The 20,318-nt window shown below is 35.7% G+C and overlaps 1 protein-coding gene across 1 annotated transcript in view; it reads right to left on the bottom strand.

Moving 5' to 3' along the window:
* LOC111514783 (uncharacterized) overlaps positions 1-16,404 on the bottom strand; it is an 85,877-nt gene extending 69,473 nt beyond the window's left edge. Inside the window, exons 1-4 of the mRNA XM_074175804.1 lie at positions 16,068-16,404; positions 15,908-16,015; positions 12,205-12,368; positions 11,162-11,323 (exon numbers count right to left, since the gene is read on the bottom strand). Of these exons, the coding sequence (XP_074031905.1) occupies positions 11,162-11,323; positions 12,205-12,368; positions 15,908-16,015; positions 16,068-16,316 (683 nt within the window). The 5' untranslated portion in view covers positions 16,317-16,404. The remainder of the gene's footprint in view (positions 1-11,161; positions 11,324-12,204; positions 12,369-15,907; positions 16,016-16,067) is intronic.
* Between the last annotated feature and the right edge of the window lie 3,914 nt (positions 16,405-20,318).

The raw sequence follows: 20,318 nt of genomic DNA, 5'->3' as shown, positions 1-20,318 counted from the left end.
TTTGAAACTGGTTTTCAATGACATGGGAGAGACGCAAGATAGGATTTCATTTATCTTAAATATCTATAGAAAGCTATTATGCTTATGTATCCGCTTCATTGCAAAGGTGGTGAAATTCAATACAAACTATTTTATGCTTGATTATGATACTGTGCGCCTACGCTTGAGCTCTCGCGACGCCGCCCTCACATGTTGCATGCATTTTAATTTCAGCCCTGATATTTTTCGACACGATTCATGCTCGTCGTCAGTAGGTAGTGACAGATTGAGTTGACGCTTACCAGGTTTGCTTGTGCTTTTATTCATTAGTGTTCGCATTGCTTGGAACGTTAGATTCATCGTTGTATAAATGTATATATGTTTAGCTAAAATTTTGCTTCGTTTATGGAAATTGGTGTTGATGCTGTGAGATATAGTTTATGGAGTATCATGGTATTACGACTGTGAATATAATTTGGATACTTGTGATCAGAGTTGCACATTGCTTTCTTATATTGCTATAAATTGCTACTGCTATAGCTACCGTCACTCACGCTTAATTATTATAGGAATTTTTCAGAAGGAGTCATCAAACCATCCAGTTGACTTTTGAACTGGTTTATGTTGAATAGTTCATTAATTTGCATATGTCGTTGATGAAGTACACCGGTTCTGAATAAATCTATTTTATGAACCCGTTGTTTCCATGTCCTTCGGTGAATTAGGGATAAAGGCACATAACTAAGGGTATTTGTGGGTAAATTTACCTGGCGCCCATTATTATTTCTTATTAAACATGTATTGTATTAACATGTTTTCAACGAACCACTCCCGTCTTCACTGAGTGTAGCCGCAAATACCCACTTGACACTTGTTGTTGGTCAAGTGCAATGCGTCTTTGGTAGATCTGAAGGGCGCATTTTTGGCGCCCAACGTGGGGCCTGGCCTGAACAGACCAGTAAAAATAATAATAATAATAAAAGTTTATAAAAAAAATTATAAAATTTTTTTTTTTAAACTATTCATATTTCTGTCATCATCAAGATGGCATGTAGAATGCAAATTATTAGGTTAGCACAGGATGAACTTGAGTATGAGCTCAGGGTCAGAGGCATTGCAATTGGAACAGTTGAAGAAATGAGACACTCCTTGTCGATGGCAATTCGTCTCGAACAGTCCGGAGATTCTGTAAAGTACCCTGCATATCCGTTCACGGTCGAAGAAGATGAAAAAGCGGTAGAAGGCAAATTAGCAGCTCGAGTTCCATTGGTAGACGACTACATGCTCGACCTGTCGGGGAATCTATTCAACAAGTTGCAGTCGAAGCTTGCGCATGTGCTGAATCGCATCGATCACATGGATGAAGAAAAGTCACAAAAGCGTCCACATCTGCGCGCTAAAGCACTTGCTGTTATGAATAACCTTCATCAGAAAGTACAAGATAAAAGAAATTCAGAAGTTCCACCTCAACTTAGTTTCATGGAACAAAGCTTGGCATTCAATCCCTCCCGGAGATCTTCGAGTCCTCCACCGCCTAATCCGATTGGGTCCCCTAGTACCTCAAGTCAAGTTAAGCCAATATTGCCAATAAAGTGGGATATCAAGTTTTCAGGTGATAGGAAAGGTCCTTCACTGAGTTCTTTTCTCGAAAGAGGTGAAGAGCTTAGACAGGCCAGACATGTGTCCAAAGCCACTCTATTAGAATCTGAAATAGATTTATTTACAGGAAGGGCATATCAATTTTATGTCGCTTATCGTAATGAAGTAAACTTGTGGGATGAATTTGAAAATTTATTGATAGAAGAGTATTTGTCTACGGGGTATAATGAAAAATTATTTGATGAAATCAGAAAGCGCACCCAAGGACCAGATGAGTCCATCGGTATTTATTCAGCTGTTATGACGGGATATTTTAATAGGTTGACTTGTCCAGTTTTCGAGAAACCTAAGTTGGAAATTCTTATGAAAAATATTTCTCCATTTTATCAAAATCAGTTAGCTGTGGTAGATATGAATTCATCTTAGAGAATTAGGTAGGCAATTAGAGGCGAAGAAGGAATAGGTCGAAAATTATGCAGTACCTACCCGTAGAAGTGCAGTCTTGGAACCTGATTTAGCCTATGTGAGGTGTCTTCTGTTGATAGCCTTCAAACCTCTTCGTCTGATCAACATAGTAAATCTAAAGGGTTGGCACACACTACTCTATGCTTTCGTTGTAACAAGCCGGGACACAAGGCTATTGGATGTTTAGAAAAGAGAGATAAATTTTGTTACATGTGCAAAAAGGAAGGGTTCACGGTTAGGACTTGTCCTGTTTGTTCAAGGCAGGGAAACGGCCCACGACACTCCTAGGTGACCGGAAGGAGGGTGTCGGAAAAAATTGTACGCTCGATCGAATTCAGATCCTTCTAGATTTTGTTTTAGATCATGTTGATAATGATGAGAGGCCATATTTACGTGTTGAAATTTTGGGAAAATAAATTCTAGGTCTTTTGGACACCGGTGCTTCTCGTACTGTACTGGGAAATAAGGGTTTAGGTATAATTAAGGAGTTAGGTCATACTTTGGATAGTAGTAGGTCTACGTTTTGTTCGGTTGCGAATGGTAGTCGTAAAATTGTTGGTTACGATTGATGGACGTAGCGGTTTTTCCAGAATTGCTCCACACTTTGATTTCAGATGCGGACTTTTGGAAGTTAATGGGTGTAGTACCGGATCTTCGCCATGATGAGTGGTATTTCTCTAAGGAACTGATACTAAATAATGAAGTTGAACAGGTGGAAGGTCAGACTCTCTTAACTTCTTTGGAAAGAAGTCGTTTGGAAGCTGTGATTGACCGTAATATCGCTCTGATGGGAAAGGAGCTGGGTTGTACCAACAGAGCCGAACAGGTTATAGTTACCAATAGTGAGCCTATCAAGCAGCGTTATTACAGGGTTAATCCCGTCGTACAAGTCCAGATAGATAAGGAAGTTGATGAGATGCTTATACTGGGAATAGTCGAACCGTCTAACAGTCCCTGGTCTTTTCCGATACTTCTCGTGAAAAAGAAAGACGGAAGTTTTCGATTTTGTGTAGACTATAGGAAATTTAATTCAGTCACTGTTCGGGATAGTTACCCCTTACCTTTTGTCTCGGATACCCTTGATAAACTGAGAGATGCGAAATATTTATCTAGTTTAGATGTCAAATCAGCGTATTGGCAGATCCCGGTAGCGGAAAGTTCGTGTCCTTACACGGCATTTACTGTACCAAACAGAATGTTGTACTAATTTCAGAGGTTACCGTTCAATTTGCACAACGCTCCGGCAACGTGGCAACGATTAATTGACAACGTTTTAGCGATATGTATTTGGTTACCTGGACGATATTGTCACAGTCACGTCAACTTTCGAACAACACTTGAAAGTCTTGGATGAAGTTTTTAGACGTTTAAGGAAAGCCAACATAACTGTAAATGTTAACAAGTGTCAGTTTTGTCGCCCGGAAATGAGATACCTTAGTTACATCGTAGACCGGAATGGACTCCATGTCGACCCGGAGAAAGTTCGAGCTATGCTTGATCTTCCCCCTCCAACTAATGTCACGGAAGTTCGTCATATAGTGGGGACATTTTCTTGGTATAGGCAATTTATAAAGAATTTAGTTATAGTTCCGATTACAGCATTGCTACGGAAGAATTTCAAGTTTGAATGGACTAGCGAATGTGATGATTCATTTCGGCGAATTAAAGAAAATCTGGTGTCAGCAGCGATTCTTAGCTGCCCCGATTACTCAAAGCCATTTGTGGTTCAAACAGATGCTTCCGGCTATGGTATCGGAGCGGTTTTAATGCAGCCTCATGAGACAGGGGATGACGTTATATGTTATTTGAGCCGATCTCTGACGCGTGCAGAGAGGAATTATACTACTACGGAACGTGAGTGCATTGCCGTTCTTTGGGCAATCGAGAAACTGAGGCCATATTTGGAATCGGTTGAGTTCACCGTTGTTACTGACCATTATAGTTTTCTCTGGCTCCAGAGCCTTAAAGATTCAACTGGTCGTGTGGCGCGCTGGGCAGTGAGACTACAGCAGTACAGTTTCAAAGTGATTCATCGGAAGGGAAAGGATAACGTAGTCCCCGATGCACTTTCTCGGTCGGTTCCCGTTGTAGACTTAATTGAGAGTGCTGAGGGTCCGTCAGTGTGTGAAGATACCGAGGATGATAGATGGTATAGATCTATGAGAGAAAGAATCCAAAGGAATCCCTTGAAATTTGGTTGTTGGAGAGAATCAAATGGCAAGTTATGGAAGCATGTACGTGCCGATTATCCCAGATTGTCGCCTCATAGTGACTCCTGGAAAATCGTTGTACCCAAACGTGACCGATACAATATTATGGTTGCTGCTCATGAACCACCTACTTCAGGGCATACCGGTATTTTCAAGACCTACGCCAGAATTGCCGATAAATATAATTGACCCAAGATGAGAAGTGATGTGGCTCGATTTATACGTCGTTGTAATATTTGCGCTGCTCATAAAGTTTCTCAGGATGGCCCGGTAGATAAAATGGAGTCGCATCCTAAAGTTTCTAGACCATGGGAAATGATTTCTACGGACATAATGGGTCTGCTGCCACGTTCAAAATGAGGAAATTTTTTTATATGGGTGGTTACTGATTATCTCACTAAGTTTCCAGTCGTCTTTCCTCTCAGAAAGATTACTTCCACTGTCATAATTAATAAATTGGAAAGTGACTTGATTTTATTGTTTGGAGTGCCTAGGATGATTATTTGTGATAATGGACTTCAATATTGTAGTAAAGAGTTCAAGAAATTCGCTGATAAATACCAAAGCCTCATTGAATTCAGTGCTAATTACCACCCTAGGGCAAATCCCACAGAAAGGGTAAATATAACCCTGAAAACAATGCTTTCTATGTATATTTCAGATAATCATCGTTGTTGGGATGTAAATCTCGACAAGATTGCTTGTGCAATTCGCACCTCCAAGCACGAAGTCACTAAAGTACCCCATACTTGGCAAATTTCGGCCGGAATATGGCGTTGTCTGGTGCAGATTATGTCAAGGGAAAAGTTGTTGATCCGGAAGATGAATATCGTATTGATGATAGTCATAGGAATGAAGCCCTCAAGGAAATACTCAAGGATGTTTGTCGGCGTCTAGAACTTGCTGGAAATAGGAATTGTGAGTGATATAATCTTCGTCGTCGACATGTGAAGTACCTACCTAATGCCGTAGTAAGGAAGATGAATTACGTATCATCGGATGCCTCCAAATATTTTTCCTCCAAGTTAGCTCCTCGTTATGTTGGTCCGTATTACATTGAGAAGCGTGTCTCTTCGTGGATGTACGAATTGAGAGATGCGGACGGTAACTCGAAGGGAATATGGCATACAAAGGATTTGAAGCCAGCTTCAAATGAGTTTTTAGAGAAATTCACGGGGTGAATTTCTTGAATTAAAGGGGGGGATTTGTAACGTTCAAATTTCATTCTAAGAGTACATTAGTAATTACACGCCCTGTAACTAATCCGCCGATGGTTGTTTGACTGGAGCTGAAAAAAATGTGTTAATTAGTTTAAGTAGAGGAAATATTTGATACGATTTCATGGTGAATCGAACAATTCAATGTTAACGACCACATACATAAATGATGAGGCAGTACTCACCTTATTTCAGTAGTTGCAGAATAAGAGTCATAAGGGTTTTGTTTATTTGTTTTCCTTAATCGAAAATCACTGAACGTAAACATTGTTCCGATCAGCTGATTCCAGTCGGACATCTAGCTAGCTTCTTCGAAATCTAGTTGATAGTATTTTATAGGTCACGAGAGTCTGTAGTTCCTTGAGTAGCCGTAACTCGAAGAAAACTTATTATATTATATAGTAGATTACATATTTGTACATAGGATAATCTTAGTAACGAGTATTTGGAAATTTGGACACGAATATACGTAATGTTCGGATGTTTAGGTTGTTTTTGGAATTATTATTTAAAACATGCGTGAGCCATCTATGTGTAGATGTAGTAGGGATTTGTCATTTTTGATTAGGTCAAAAAGCGTTCACTCCTGTTTGGAACGTGTCCTTGTGAAAATAACCACTGGTTGAATTCGAGGTGTTTAATGATTTTTCAATCATCCTCAGTTGGGATGATCTCGAAATTCACCATTGAAGAGTTCTGTAGACTGTAGAGTGTATTTGATGGGTTGGTTATTTTGAATACAATTCAGAACTGATCTCGTAAGAGGATTTTTAGTATTATTTTTTTTGTACGACGACAGAGTTCAACGTGTATATGATCCTGTAAAGCTGTTACCATCTTGTGTGATACGTGGCAATTCTCTACAGTTCACGGAAGTGATAAAACCCCTTAGCAAAGGTAAGTTAACCTTTATATATATGTATTTATTGAGATTTGTGTAACATTTTTGTAGGGCAGATTTACCTGACCCTCCACCTCAGATTGTTCTTTGTGGTTTAGCTGTGGTGAAATTGCAGTCTTTTGTCTTTAGAAATTAATTGTCGTTGTTTCTCTTGTTGTTTAGTGAACCGACAGAAATGTGTTAGAATCCTGTTCTGTTGGGAATTTAAATACCCATATGAGGTTTTAAGGCATACTTCTTTTTTTAGGTTTTTTTTGGGTAATTTTTATTTTCGTACCTGCTACGCTGGATTCCAAGCATTGGAAGCACCTAACCTAGAGGCAGAATTCCACACAACAACTGGGTGATCCATCACAACAGGTACTACCACCGGTGTGATTTTCCACTGAGACCCGGAGCATACTACAGGGTGTCCCCAGTTCTGAGGACTTTCAAGCTGGTACTCAACACCGTGGGAGAGACGCAAGTTTAGATTTCATTCATTTCAAATATCTATAGAACGCTATTATGCTTATTTACCCGCTTCATTTCAAAGGTGGAATTTAATGCAAACTATTTGATACGTTATTATCATACATGTGAAGGGGAAATTTAATGCTACCTATTTTATGCTTGATTATGATACTGTGCGCCTACGCTTGAGCTCTCGCGACGCCGCCCTCACTATGTTGCATGCATTTCAATTTCAGCCCTGATTTTTTTCGACACGATTCATGCTCGTCGTTAGTAGGTAGTGACAGATTGAGTTGCGCTTACCAGGTTTGCTTGTGCTTTTATTCATTAGTGTTCGTATTGCTTGGAACGCTAGATTCATCGTTGTATAAATGTATATATGTATAGCTGAAATTTTGCTTCGTTTATGGAAATTGGTGTTGATGCTGTGAAATATACTTTATGGTACCATGGTATCACGACTGTATATATAATTTGGATACTTGTGATCAGAGTTGCACATTGCTTTCTTATATTATTATAAATTGCTACTGCTATAGCTACCGTCACTCACGCTTAATTATTATAGGAATTTTTTCAGAAGGAGTCATGAAACCATCCAATTGACTTTTAAACTTGTTTATGTTGAATAGTTCATTAATTTGCATATGTTGTTGATGAAGTACACCGGTTCTGAATAAATCTATTTTATGAACCCGTTGTTTCCATGTCCTTTAGTGAATTAGGAATATAGGCACATAACTAAGGGTATTTGTGGGTAAATTTTCCTGGCGCCCATTATTATTTCATCAATACATGTTTTTAACGAACCACTCCCGTCTTCACTGAGTGTAGCCGCAAATACCCACTCGACACTTGTTGTTGGTCAAGTCCAATGCGTCTTTGGTAGATCTGAAGGCCGCATCATTATTATCAAACAAGGAACATTGAAATCACCTATTACAATCAGATGCGGGTTATGAAAAAATTTAATGAAAGTATATTATCAAGAAAGGTATCAAAATGACATATGTTTATAGATGGAGAAATGTAAACAACAAGTACATAAACGGTGCAAGAGTTAAACAGAATTTTACCACACCACCAACTATATCAATGCCAGGTGTTAATGAAAAAATGTTGCGCAAATCGACTGGTTCAAATTGAAAAGTGTATTTGACAGCAAGTAGAACACCTTCTCCTTTGGTTGTGTTAGTTGCGGAAAAATTTCGGTCTGATCTGAATACGTTGTAGGTCAATGAAAATAGTTCTGCACTGAATATCCTATTGGAGATTATATCTAATTCATTTCGTGCTAACAGTGAATTGGAAAACTGGGTAGTTTTGGTATTCAAACCATTTACATTTTGATAATAACAATTAATGAAGATATTATTGGGTGTACTGCTTAAAAATTCATAATTTTGGGTATCCCGTTGATATGCTTTATTTTCAAATTGGACACCCCTTTATTACGACGTTCTTCCAACTCGACCTTCAAGTTATTGAAACAATCTATTTGTCTGGGAGTTCGGTCTGAGGATACTGAAATATTTTCAAAATCAGATTTCTTCAAGGTGATAGATTTTTTGAGTATTTCCAGAACCTGATCACTATTTCCCAAGGTGACTTCAAGCGGTCTGGGTCGTGGTCTATCCTTATCAAATTTTCCCAAACGCCTGATATTTGTGATCAACATTGACTGAGGAGAAAGGGATGTTAATATTTTCAGGGCATCCGTATTTTCTGCACTTATACGTTCCTCCTTTGTTGTTTGCTGTTGTTCCTCTAATACAAATATCATGATATTATTTTTACAATTTTGCCTTTCAGTAAGTTCTTGTACGATCTCTTCAAAGTCACTTTCAGGTGTTGAAGTAGTAGTTTGCGCTGCAGATGTTAATGTTTTAACATCGTTTTGTAGTGCAACAATAGCTGCTTTGAGAAAAATTATGTCGTTACCAAGTTGTTCGCAATCATCGCAACTCCAAATAACTGAATTTTTCCCTTTGATTAGATATGTTTCTGAGGAAGTCAGTCCTTTGCAAGCATGATAATAACTTTTTGTGCAGACGCAGCAATTGAGCAATGAATGTTGGTCGTATAATTTATTGCAGCATGAACATTTATTTCGCGTCATTCCTATAAGTTGATAGCAGAGTCTCCTGCAAACTGTCTACGGAGAAACAAGCCCCCGGCCTGGACACCGGCGTGAATAAAGGGGGCCCCTCATTCTTCACTTTTGAAAAGACTCTCATCTTCTTTGTGGGCGGACGTTATCAGCATATCCGTCCACTGCCACGGCCACCTCAAAACTTCACAAAACAAGTTGACAAGGTGGATATGACAAAGAAAAAAATTTTTCTACTCCCATTTTGAACTAATCGTCACTTATTTGACAGCAGGTAGGTAATGGCCTATTCAGAATATACGTGTATTCTGGATTAATGGCGACTACTTTGGTAAAAATTTTAAAAAATGTTGAGATATGTAACAATTACTATGATAAATATGATTTCATGAATACCTTCAATTATCCAAAAGCCATCAATACATTTTCTCTCCTAATTATCTGTAAAATCGAAATAAATAATATTTTTATTTTTATAAATAAATCATATTCTCAGTAAATTTATTGTTCAACAGTTTGTGGGTTGGTAATGAATCTATTCATATCCGTGAATCAACAACCACTTATTTAAATTATGAGCTGTCATTCAGTATCTCGTAAAAATTCATCAAGAAATTCGTGCTACTCTAACAGACATTACCAAGCAACCAAATATTGCGATGAATAATTTGATGCCAGAAAAATCAATAGAAAAATGCGAATATAATTTTGAAAATTTTATGAGTTGAAGAGAAAATAAAATCATAATTTCGTTTTCCGAAAACCTTCTTCTCGTTTATTTCGTTTTATTTATTTAGATTTAGCAAAAACTTTCAACAATATTCAACCCTAATAAAATAATGTGTAGGAAATATTGTCACCAATTTTTAAATAATTTAATTGAGTTCTGACTGATTGACTGAATGAGTTTATTATCCAAAGCCATGATCTCACACAAATATATTGTACATTCCTTTCTACGGTCAGTCGTAGAAAAAGTATAGTGCGCACCTTGAGGATAAGGCCAATTACATTCACTTGCGAATTATCGCACTCTCACGCAAAGGAACGCACCGTGTAGAAGTAAATCGAAACAATGGTAAAACTACATGAGTTGAACTTCGAATTGCCCCCACATCCACCGTATTCGCCAGATTTGGCTACTGGCGACTTCTGGCTGTTCGCAGACCTCGAAAAATGCTCACCGATAAGAAATTTTGCTCGAATGAAGAGGTTGTTGCTGAAACTGATGCCTATTCTGAGGCAAAAGATAAATTGTTCTAGAAAAGTGGTATTGAAATGTTAGAGCGGGGCTAAAATCATTGTGTGCCTCTTGATGGAGATTACGTTGATGAAACAAGCCAATTTTTCCCATAAAAAACGCATTTTCTTTCTAAGGCTCGGAACTTTTCAGTCCATGTTATATAATGTGAGTGTATTCTTCGTTGATAGCCTATTTGAATATTATTTTGTAAAGGATATGATGAATCTTGTTGGGGTTGAGATTATTATTCACTACAATCTGTTCCATCCAATTTAGTTAGTTATCAACATTATCTGAGGACATATGGATAATGATGAGTATGTGGATCATACTATGATAATCTGCTAACTTATGTTGATAAACTTGGTTGGAATGGTTAGTAGTTATGTCTGCATGGATTTGTTTGTGGTAGATTTCGAAATCATATGTCTTGTTGACGTTTGTACAAAAATTTATAGTATGAATCAATGGAGAATTCTACAGAGGAGCACAACTGAATGTTAACCATTTGCGACTATTGACTTTGGGTTCATTTAAAATTCCTAAAATTGATCGGTATTAACCACCTAATAATTGCATTAGGTGGTTCGTATAAAATGCATTATGAAATAGTTTAAAATAGCAGTTCAATTCAAGGAGCTACTGCTCAGTGAAACGTGTCTTGAATGAAGTTTATAGTGTGAAAATTTTTAATTTATTATCATGGATATTGTTATTGAGTTGAGTGTATTCAAAATTTCTATTTGATTTTCATAAAATAATTTTAATCATGTAAGTAGAAAGTATGGATTTCGACATACTTGAAATTTGAAAGTGACAAAAATTCACTGTGAATAAGACAACTTGATGTACCAAAAACTGGATGCAAGAGGGTATTAGGGTTACTTACATTCAGTAATACATATTTATTGATTGAATGGAAAATACCAGTGACATAATGTATGATTGTATCGATTCAGAAATCAATATCGAAGTGGTACTCACGATTTGAGATTTTTGAAGAATTGTCTATTCCAAACTTCCCTCGCCATTGACCTTGCGATAACTTTTGCTGGAGTATCAAATTCAAAATAGATCCAGTCATAATCACTTCTCCAGTCAGCATTCAGCTCTACGTCAAATATCTTTTTTGGATCTTTTTGTGATCTGAAATTGAAAAAAAAGCATTCTCAAAACTAATCAATACAGTTCATTGCATGATTTTTACTATAAAGGGTTTTACAAAAACCGCGACACGTGTTTCGCTATACAATACTTTCTCAACGCTTTCTCAACGTGTCGCGGTTTTCGTAAAACCCTTTGCAATGAAAATCATACAATAAACTGTATTGATTAGTTTTCATGTGGATTCGTAACTTATACTTAATTGAATTCATTTTTCTTGTAATAATAACATTAAAATGTATCTTTCTTAATGATTTTTATTTTATTATTTTTTCGCGTTTCTAATAGGCTTCTGCATTGGTGTATAGAAGCATTTTGAATACAATGAATAATATTTTCAGACGTATTTACACCAAACGGACTCGCTTGCGACTAGTTTCATTTTCAGAAACAGAAATAAAAAACTTGTTTCGGTTTCGAAAATGAATACGAAACTCGAATTTCACCAAACAGACAAAAATCAGTCTGAGTTGCGTGTTTTGTTGTGAAATGTTTTCTATCGTTCCCACTACGTCGTTTTTCAATTTTCTAAGAATATTCAATGACGAATTAGATAACTTGTTGAATGTACTGGCACCAAATATTTTCAAAAAGAATACAACTCACAGATATGTCATATCTGGATAGTTGCTTGTTGTTGACGTCGACCGTTTCCGTATAGGGAACTGTTCACAAAAACACAGACAAAAACACGGAAACCTTGTGATCTTTCCGCAACAGGACATTTCGTTGTTGACAAAAACAGTCGCCCGCGACACCACGTCTTCAGAACGTTTCTTATTTTGACTAGTCAAGTTTTTGTTTTGTCAAAATCGACACAGTGGTTTTATCCGTTAGGTGGAAATTCGCCTTCATATACTCGCCTCATTTTTCCACTGAAAGATATTTTCCATTTTTTCATCGGTTTCACAGGAGTAATAGTGAGACCTCCTCCAGCATATCGGTCCAGGTGAAAAAGAGATGAAGGTTCTGCATCCAGAGTAGTTTTGGGTAGATGAACACTCTCCAAAATGCCGTAATCGGGTAGCTGAAAATGTGGAAAATGGATAATTACAAAAAAGTACTTAAATGAGTTCCATTATATACTTTGAAGAAACGATACAGCATTTGTACAATATCCAACTATCTGAAAAAGTATCCCTTAATGAATGTCAACCCCAGGCTTGCTTAATTCAAAACTTTGTAGGTTGAGAATTATTTGTGTTTCTTCAGTTTGGATACGTTAAGCAAAAATATTTCTTTCCGTAAGAGCTATTTGACTGGGCAAATCAAAAAATTTCAGTAAACAGTGAAAATACAATAACAGGAGAAGGGTAGTTCCGTGAGTCAGGATGGGATTGATTAAAAATAGACAAATTTTTGTTAAGTAATAGGGGTGAGTAATATAAGGTAATTTAAAAAATAAAGAATTGTTTTGTGACAGAAAGTGTATCCAGAAGGAGATGAATTATCCTCATAATTTCGAACTTAACGTGCGTGCGAACTGTACTAAAAATAAAATCAGAGGTGAAAAAAATATAAAATGATGAGAATATAATATTTTCAACTCCTAATAAAAAGAGATTTATCTGAAATTGTGAAGAATGGTGCTGGTTTGTCCATTTTACGCAAATGTATAAATAATTGTCATATCGAAGAAAAACGAGTTTCTATGCTTAGAGAAATTTATATAACTATCATTCGAGATGTTGACTATCATGGTAGCAGGGAGTTGGTGCGGGAATAAATTCATAAACTGAATTTCGACGAAGGAATATGAAAAATTACGGAAAAATATTGATGGAATGCCAGCCTATTCGACTTCATCGGATAGAAATCTTGAAGAAAACGCGGACTTATAAAGAAGAACGTCAACCTATCAATCATATGGATGAAGCATATATTCTTGCTATACTTACGCACCAAAAAGGTTGAAGTAGGCGAGAAATTATATTATGATATTTAGGCAACCAATCTACGTATATATTATATGAATTGTATCTATGTGTATAGTAGAATATTATTTTAATTTTGCTTGCAATGCATTGTAGATGATATCAGCTGCGTTTCATAATAATTACTATCAACTATACACCCAATTAGCTATCAATTAATAATTGTAATTTTATCCACTTTCTCTTGATTCATTTATCTCTAATGAGAATGTACGTATGTATTTTTTGCAATTATATATAACTCATTATCTGTATTATTTGCAATTATATATAAGTCATTATCTTTCAGTTATTTCCCACTTGCCGAATTTGCTCAAGCCAAAATTATTCTCTCCTCTTTCCTCCATCAATGAAGATTGACAGTGTACAGTTAACATTTCTCTTTATCGTTCGCGCATCTCAGAGGCACAGTTAGATTGGCCAAGCTGTATACTCATATGCATTTTTGCACTCCAAAGAAATGAATGAATATCAATTTCTCAAAGTTTAAGATACACTCGACAATACGTGGCAGAAATAACGATTCTCGCGTGTCTCTCATGCCACCAAAATCTGTTGTGAATGAAGAGGCTCATGTTCTTTTCTATGAAGAGAAGGAAACGTAATAACAGCTTTGAAGTGATTTACTTCAGTGATTATTTCACTGTACAAATATGTTTCATATTTACAGGTCACAATTCAGATTCTGTTGTTTTTTATGACACTCTTCACTTGTATTTCATCGTGAATATATGTTGTAGTTATATAAAACTCAGATGTGAAATTTTGTGGACATCCTAAAATTTTGATATTACTCTAGTGACTAATATCCATGATTCAAATAAATTGATCAAAGATTATTGTGAATTATCTGAATTAATTATATCAATGTTCTCCTGAAGGGTACCATCAGATATAAATGCGAAAATGTAAGTCACATGTATATTGAACCAACTCGGTAGCTTCGGTAGCTAGACACCAATTTTTTTACTTTACTATGTTCAGAGATTACGATTATTTCGCATGTTGAAAATTTTATCATTTACCGTATTCTCGTTCTACCGAATAAATCGAGGGGAAACAGTTTAACATCCTGACAGCTCCTATTATGCGATGAACAAAATATCAGTTGCCATTTCTCATTGACTGGCCTAACAAATTGTTTAATTCTGAATTTTACCGTGTGGAATTTGTTTTTTAGAAATGAATTGATTCATGATGAATATAATATTTCGCTTATTGATTGAGTGATGGTCCATTGTCACTTTTATATTTTTGGAGTTTCAGCTACCACCAACAATATTGATGAAAAGTCATTTTTCGTGAAGAAAATCAGAGTTTTTATACCTTTTTGGGGTATTTTCACCGTTCACAATCTGATTTCAATGTTAATTTCAGTAACTAACTCATTAACGTTGTCTCTCAAAAAAGGAGCTAAAAATTGTATAGGAATGTAACTTGATGTTTCGGAGGCTGAAATATGCCTTCGTCTCAGAATTGGAAGAAATCTAATGTAATGCATTTATTTCTTCAATTTGCTGCATTTTCAGCAGACATGAAAGGCGTTTCTAAAGGTGAAATATGTCAATAATGTTGATAGATTCCTGAAACATTCGGTGTAATACAAGGTGATCTTTTGGTTTGATCTGTTGCAATTTTGATAGTATCCACTCTCAATATCATTCTTCAAAAAAATTGCAGGTTGACCCCCTTCCTGTTGACAGATGAATTTGAAATTTGGTACACACATTCAGTTTCAATGACAATACAATTTAATGAATTCTGTATCATTGCAAAACCCAGATGCTCGCAGCTACAAAATGTCGAATCGCCAATTTCTTCACAACCTCAATATGAGCATCAAATAACAAGGCTTGACTAGTAGAATAGTAGGTCACTTTGAAAAAGATGCAAATTCAATAATCAATACCTACAGAGAACTTTGTCAACTCAGAATCGGGATACAAGTATGGATTTCCCACCAAGTTAACATTGTGTATTGTATCGAGGACTGTGTGGTGTTGAGGTGTGGTGATACGTCGTTAGCAATACACCACCCAAGTTGAGGTAAAAGTGTAAAACATGCCGAGAATTGTGTGGCATTAGGGTGGATAAAAATTTGAAAGTAAAACTTGAAAATGAAATAAATGGAAAAAATGTTTCTTCCCAGCAATCTATGGTATTGATCAGATAAAAAATTTATAAAATCGTTTGGCGTAGTATTTACATATTTACTTAGGTTACGCTACGCCCAGCGATTTCTTAATTTTTTATCTGATTAATACCGTAGATTGCTGAGGAGAGTGATTTTTAGTATATTTCAACATGATTTTTTGATTATTTTTTTAGACTTATGCTTTTCCATTCCTTTCAGATTGTGGAAAATGAAGATAACTAGCAATATTTCTCTATGAGAAACCGTTTAACATGCATCTCGAGCAAGATATGATACATCAGATATACCTATCGATTACTTTACCATTTACTCTAAGAACAAACATCTTTCATCAGACTTCTTACCGTCTCTTCGTCAGATGAAATTATTTTGTACCATATTTCCACGAAATACAAAGATACACTTCCAAATATATTTTATAAATTTCTGAAAACATTTTAAAACAAACTTCAAGCTTCAAAATACTTCTCAACTCACCACAAGATATACCAGTCCTACAATTTTAGATTTTTGTCTTCTTTCAATTCCACCACAGAAGTAAATACCATCTCTTGAAACTGCATGGAAAAATACTGCATCAAAAGCCTGAAAACTTATTATTTTTTATCGAATCATTTTCATTTTACCGAGTTGTTACCAATTCATGGTTTGAAAGCATTTGCAGTTTCTCCAACTTTTCCTTTTTCACCAAAACATTTTTTCCGACTATATAATATTTCAATCTTCTCAGTATCAAAAACATCAAAAATATAAAATACTTCAAACGATACCATCTTCCAGGTTGAGTGTACACTTTGAAGATTTTCTTGGGCTGACTTTTCTCACTTTGTTTGATGAAGATTATACCAAAGATGAGAATGGCAAAACCTACTAAGAGATCAAACATGATTCCGTTTCACACGATTAGGTATAGCACACATGAAATTTTCAAGTGAATATTATATTCTACAATCTCGATATGATACGTGTGATTACCTCAATGTTGAGATTGAACGGAACATCTCTGATATCATCCTGATAAGCAAATACAAAGTATTATCGAGGAATTCACTTAATGATATATCACATGTGAATTGTTAGATAATACTAGAAAAATATTCAAATGCTTTATGATGATCTCATTACTACTACTGTTTCTTTCTTGCCCTTATTCGATATATCAATACAAAATTTCACCGATGTGTTGATTATGAGTGTGTCCGCGTCTTCGAATACACGAAAAAATAATAAAAAATGAATGCAACTTTGGTTCTACTCAAAACCGTTCGTGTGGGATCTACCATCCGAAATAGCAATAGTGGTATATTGTATATATATATAAATATATATATATATATATATATATATATATATATATATATATATATATATATATATATATATATATACAGGGTGTCCCTGGACTTCCTCTTTTCCTCTCGGGAATGTATAGATGGGGTCAAAATATCACCAGTACTTCATATAACTTTTTTTCCTAAAATCCTTCGTTACCAAGTAACGGGCCCTCGAAGTTACAAAATGAAAAATGTTTTTCTTTGATAACTTTTCAAGTGAATATTCAAAATCATCCAAATTTTGATAATTGACTAAACAAATGAATTCCTTCGATGAGCTTTCATGCAGGAGTCAGTTGTTTTGCTACAAAGTCAGGAACGGACTACCCCCGATGGTCCACACCCCAAAACTTTGAAATGACAGATATTTTTCAATATTTTTCATCAAATTAAGGTTACTTGGACAATTTTAAGAATAAAAGTACTCGTGTGGAAAGTCGATCGGAGCAACGAGTCTTGATAAAAATGTAGTTTCACTCGACGACATCAATGAATAATTATCAAAGCAGAAATAATAATGATAACGTTAATTCAACAACATTTATCCTGAGATGTCTACCATTATTCAAAAATGTTAGTTTTTAAGGAAAATGGAAATAATAGGTGAAATGTTCATAACGAATTTTTATAATGCAAACACGTTTAACTAACGAAACTCAAGAGCCTCAAGAGCAAACAGAAATGAAAAATCCGCTACAGAAACTGCTCGATATGACCATCTTCTCTCTCTATACATTTTCTTAGTCTGCGAAGACACCCTCTCTGTACTTGAAATAGCATTCCAGGGTCGTTTCGTATGGCTTCACAATGTAATGTTATTCTATTCAACAATGCATCTCTTGTGTGAATAGGTGTAGCGTAAACAAGGCTTTTTAGATGCCCCCACAGAAAGAAATCTAATGGATTTAAATCCGGAGACCGCGATGGCCCACCTCTACCAATCCATCTATTGTGGAACATATGGTTCAGATGGTCACGCACAATCAAACTATAATGAGGAGGAGCGCCATCATGCATAAACCACATATCTCTTCGGGTTTGCAATGGAACATGTTCCAAAAGTCCATTCAAATCGTTCTGAATGAACTCCAAATAACGTTCTCCATTCAATCGGTCCTGTAGAACGAATGGTCCTATAAGATGGTTTCCTATGATACCAGCCCAAACATTCACGTTGAATTTCCGTTGGTGTTTGGTTTGCAATATCCCATGGGGATTTTCTTCGGCCCATATATGGAGATTATGAGAGTTGATAACTCCATCTCTACTGAAACCTGCTTCATCAGTGAATAAAACTCGATTAATAAAAGTCATATCCTCTCTTTGCCTATCCATGAACCAATTGGCATATTCCAGTCGTGCTGGAAAATCTTGAGGTGTCATGGCATGTACCTTCTGGATGTGAAATGGGTGGAGCAGTTGTTCCCTAATTATTCTATGAATAGTGGACTTGGATGTATGGAACTGTTCTGATAGATTTCTGATGCTCATTGAAGGATCATCAGCGACGGCTTCCAAAATATTTTCCTCCAATACAACGGTACGTACAGTCCTAGGAGCGCCCTCACCACCTCGTTTTGGCAAAACTGTACCTACAATAATATCGAAATAAAACAACGTGCTCAAATTAATTATCAATTATTACATACCTGTCTCCCTCAAGCTGCGATCGACACGCTCGAATGTTTCTCTTGACGGTACCGTTCGATTGGGAAAATGCTCGGAATACAGACGACAAGCTTCTGCAGCATTACAAAATGCTCGTCCATAAAATACAAGCATATCTGCATATTCATTGAATGTAAACTGTTCGGCCATATCAAAAAAATTCAAAATATCCTATAGAATATTGACAATACAATGATAGTCATATGACAACGCACCACTCAACAAAACAAAATCGCATTCCAGTTTCTCATTTTTTATCAAAACTTTCTAAAAGGTTTTTCTGTCAACATCTGTGAAAGAAATATTATTCCCTGGATATTTTTCACCTGATCATGTGCAGCCGTTTTTGTAGTTCATTCGTTTGCTTTTTATTAGTGTAGTAAATATTTTTTCCGATGTGCGTTTTTTCAGCTAAATTTAGATTCGTGTTAAAGAATTTCTCCCATAAAATTATAATTATCAGTGAAACTCCTCAACAGTTTAGCTGTGAAGAAGAATTTGAAACATTCGAATGTTGAGTTTCATGAGATTCAGATAACTGATCAACATGAAACGTGATTATTCCACACGTATTATGTACATACAAAATATGGAATGAATTCGATATTTCATAGTAGAGTAGCTTGTTAGTTTAAAAACACCACGAATCTACAGAACTTGATATTTCTTTTGAAAAAATATCTGCTATCACAATTGTGACTTAAACTTCCATATAGGTACTGTACTTTTTGTTTACGACTTCATTTTAGCATACTTTGTATTATTCCTGTTATAAATGTTGTTGAATTAACGTTATCATTATTATTTCTGCTTTGATAATTATTCATTTCAAATAATGGTGGACGAGCGGGTTTGATGTCGTCGAGTAGAACTACATTTTTATCAAAACTCGTTGCTCCGATCGACTTTCCACACGAGTACTTTTATTCATAAAATTGTCCAAGTAACCTCATTTTGTTGAAAAATATTGAAAAATATCTGTCATTTCAAAGTTTTGGGGTGTGGACCATCGGGGGTAGTCCGTTCCTGACTTTGTAGCAAAACAACTGACTCCTGCATGAAAGCTCATCGACGGAATTCATTTGTTTAGTCAATTACCAAAATTTGGATGATTTTGAATATTCACTTGAAAAGTTATCAAAGAAAAACATTTTTCATTTTGTAACTTCGAGGGCCCGTAACTTGGTTACGAAGACTTTTAGGAAAAAAAGTTATATGAAGTACTGGTGATATTTTGACCCCATCTATACATTCCCGAGAGGAAAAGAGGAAGTCCAGGGACACCCTGTGTAACTGTTACACCTCTCGAAGCGAAGCAGTAACTCGTCTTGATAATGCCATCTGAGATGATGGCAAAACGTCGACTATCGAATAGTACACAACGGATGAACACCCGGAAAAACAACACATCATATTCTACCATCCGTGAAAACCTACATTGTAATATATATATATATATATATATATATATATATATATATATATATATATATATATATATATATATATATATATATATATATATATATATATACAGAGTGACCCATTTGAAAGCGGGCCACCTCTCTAAAACTGTTATTTATTATCCGATTCAGAAGTTTTTTTTTCAATAGATAGAGCGTCAATAGTTCTATTAGAGTGCTGTGAAGTCGAAATATAAATAAAATTTTCAAGGCCTACTTCGAATTTTTTTCAAGGTCAAAAATCCAAAAAACATACTAGCGATTTTTTTATATGAAATTTGACGACGCCACTGGATTTGTGATGCTTTCAAATGGTTGTGACTGAAATTTCAAGATGAAATATGTTTTTTTAACAGAAATATAGCATAAGTAAAATTTTTATCACTTTATCTAAATATTTCGAATTGTCGTCATATTAAATCA

Source organism: Leptinotarsa decemlineata, unplaced genomic scaffold (genome assembly GCF_025532065.1).
Source record: "Leptinotarsa decemlineata unplaced genomic scaffold, Ldec_3_MD MMD2_tig00001344_RagTag_RagTag, whole genome shotgun sequence".
NCBI lineage: Eukaryota > Metazoa > Arthropoda > Insecta > Coleoptera > Chrysomelidae > Leptinotarsa > Leptinotarsa decemlineata.
The sequence above is the reverse complement of the archived record's forward strand: the minus strand, read 5'-3'. Positions and strand labels throughout refer to the sequence as shown.